Source organism: Sardina pilchardus, chromosome 12 (assembly GCF_963854185.1).
Source record: "Sardina pilchardus chromosome 12, fSarPil1.1, whole genome shotgun sequence".
NCBI lineage: Eukaryota > Metazoa > Chordata > Actinopteri > Clupeiformes > Clupeidae > Sardina > Sardina pilchardus.
In genome coordinates, this window is record NC_085005.1 from 17587091 (window position 1) to 17589590 (window position 2500).

Genomic DNA, 2500 nt, shown 5'->3' on the forward strand with positions numbered 1-2500 from the left:
TGCTTCTTTGAACATGGGATGTTTGTGTATAACTTTTTATGTTGTATATGACAGTTTGATGTTTATCTCTGTGTGTGTGTGTGTGTGTGTGTGTGTGTGTGTGTGTGTGTGTGTGTGTGTGTGTGTGTGTGTGTGTGTGCATACCTGTCTCTCCTCCTGACAATGACATAGCGCTACGGCTTCTGGCCAGGTAGGAGTGTGTGGGGGTCAACAGACGACTGACCATGTTATTCTCCCATGGTGTCAATGGCAAACGACGCATAGCTGCAAAACACAAACACACACACACACACACACACACACACACACACGTGTTAAAGACATGTACTAAAATATCGTATTGAAGTACCAACATACCCTTTAGCGAGCTGGACCCTGCAAGCAAATACACAGCCAAAAATGTCGCTTAATTATGACATCACATGCATAAGCACGCCACATCACTTTCAACGTGCCCAACCCCATGCAATGATGTGTTAAAAAGAAACACACACACATACGCACACTCATTCACACACCTAGACACACACACTCATTCACACACACAAACACATCCAGAAATTAAATGTCAGCATGACAAGTGGAAAACAAAATAATTATATTTCAAGAAGGATGAACCCCATGCACCAGCCATGGATATTAGGAGGAAAGCAAGCACCGTCAAGATGAATTCTGGGTAATGTAGTCACTAGGAGCACCACAGCCGTGTAGCAACCAATGCCCCAGGGCACACATACTGTACACAAGTCCCTCGTGTTTGTGTTAGCGATAGTAAAACATGCGGATTTCTAGCCAGGGTTCAGTGATCCACCTGTGTGTGTGTTACCGACACTCTTCTCCTGTGATGAGCGGGCTCTGTTGCTGTGTTTATTAATGTGGGGAGAGGAGGCAGTCCGTTTCTGTAAGGCTGATATGCCAAACACACACAAAAACAAATTCTACAATGAGCAATTGATTTGTGTTTAGTTATCTTCCGTCTGTTCATCTAAATGTGGGTGTGTGTGTGTGTGTTTGTGTCTGTGTGTGTGTGTGTGTGTGTGTGTGTGTGTGTGTGTGTGTGTGTGTGTGTGCATGTGTGTGTGTGTGCGTGTGTGTGTGCATGTGATTGTGTGCGTGTGTGTGTGCATGTGATTGTGTGCGTGTGTATGTGTGTGCAAACAGCATAGTCCTTACTGTACAAACAGAGGTTTAAACAATAAGACATAATGTGACTGGATAAGAGGATAACAAGGCAAAGGAAACACAGACTCAATGCTTCCATAATGAGGCCTCAGCATAAACCTATTATATGCATACCAATATTAGCGTAGGGTTATATGTTTGTGTTTATAGTGTGTGTGTGTGTGTGTGTGTGTGCGTGAGTGAGAGAGCGCGTGTGTGTGTGTCTCTTTGTGTGCATGCATGTGCATGTGTGTCTGTGTGTGTGTGTGTGTGTGCGCGTGTGTGTAGGCTACAGTACCCTCCAGAATTATTGGCACCCTTGGTAAAAGTTGACTAAAAATAGGTATAAAAAATAATCTTTAGGCGATTTATTGTACTCCCACAATGAAAACAATGAGGAAAAATATACCCTGCAAGGCAAGCAAATTTATTCTGAGAAAAAGGAAAATCTCATAAAGAAATAAATATTTTTAACAAAAACAGCTTGCTCACAATTATTGGCACCCCTGAAACATATAATGTACAACATTTAACAGGAGCATTTTCCTATGTAAATGCAACGTTTTAAAGTAAATCAGAGTGTCTGTGAACTTTCAGAAGTAGTTCATGACGTTCTTTTTCACTATGGTATGAAAATGAAGTCACTCAGAGGCTAACTCCTCTAGTCATTTTTCAACATTGGAGAGACAAGAGAATACACTAAATTGAAATAAAAAGAAATTGTGTTGACATTTGTAAGTAAGAGAATGTCTATGGAAACTAGGTATTTTGTTGAAAATGCCTTATATTTCCAGTTAAAATGATGACTAAAAGGTTCTAAACATCTGGAAATGTGGCAAACATGCTTGGACAAAGACCCATGGCTATTTTGCTCCCACGCACAGTATGGAGGATGGTATGATAGGCAAAAAAATCCATAAGAACCACTGTTGAGAGTTACAGACAAAGCTATCATCTTGGGGTCACCAAGTCCCCCCCAAAAATCTTCAAAAGTGACCTCACTGCTAATAGATTAATTAGACAGGATGTCAGGTTAAAGCCAGTAGAGTCATTTAATGAACAATGTAAATGGCAGGAGTTACTGAATGGTACCATGACATGTCTGGGAGTGTGGTCTATTGTCAGATGAAAATAAAATTATGCTCTTTTGCTAAAAACACTTAAGGTGTCTTTGGCGTACATAGAAGAATGACTATACTAAAAAGAACCCCATGCCTAATCAGAATTATGGTGGAGGAGCTGTGCTATTGTGGGGCTGTTTTAATTCCCAAAGGCCTTGGGAACCTAATTAAGGTGCATGGCATCATGAACACCAAGAAAAACCTGAACATTTTCAAAG

The 2500-nt window shown here is 40.9% G+C and overlaps 1 protein-coding gene across 1 annotated transcript in view; it reads right to left on the bottom strand.

Annotated features, from left to right (window-relative positions):
• map7b (microtubule-associated protein 7b) overlaps positions 1–2500 on the bottom strand; it is a 41571-nt gene that overhangs the window by 12188 nt on the left and 26883 nt on the right. The window contains exons 7-8 of the mRNA XM_062550602.1: positions 812–907; positions 145–264 (exon numbers count right to left, since the gene is read on the bottom strand). Of these exons, the coding sequence (XP_062406586.1) occupies positions 145–264; positions 812–907 (216 nt within the window). The remainder of the gene's footprint in view (positions 1–144; positions 265–811; positions 908–2500) is intronic.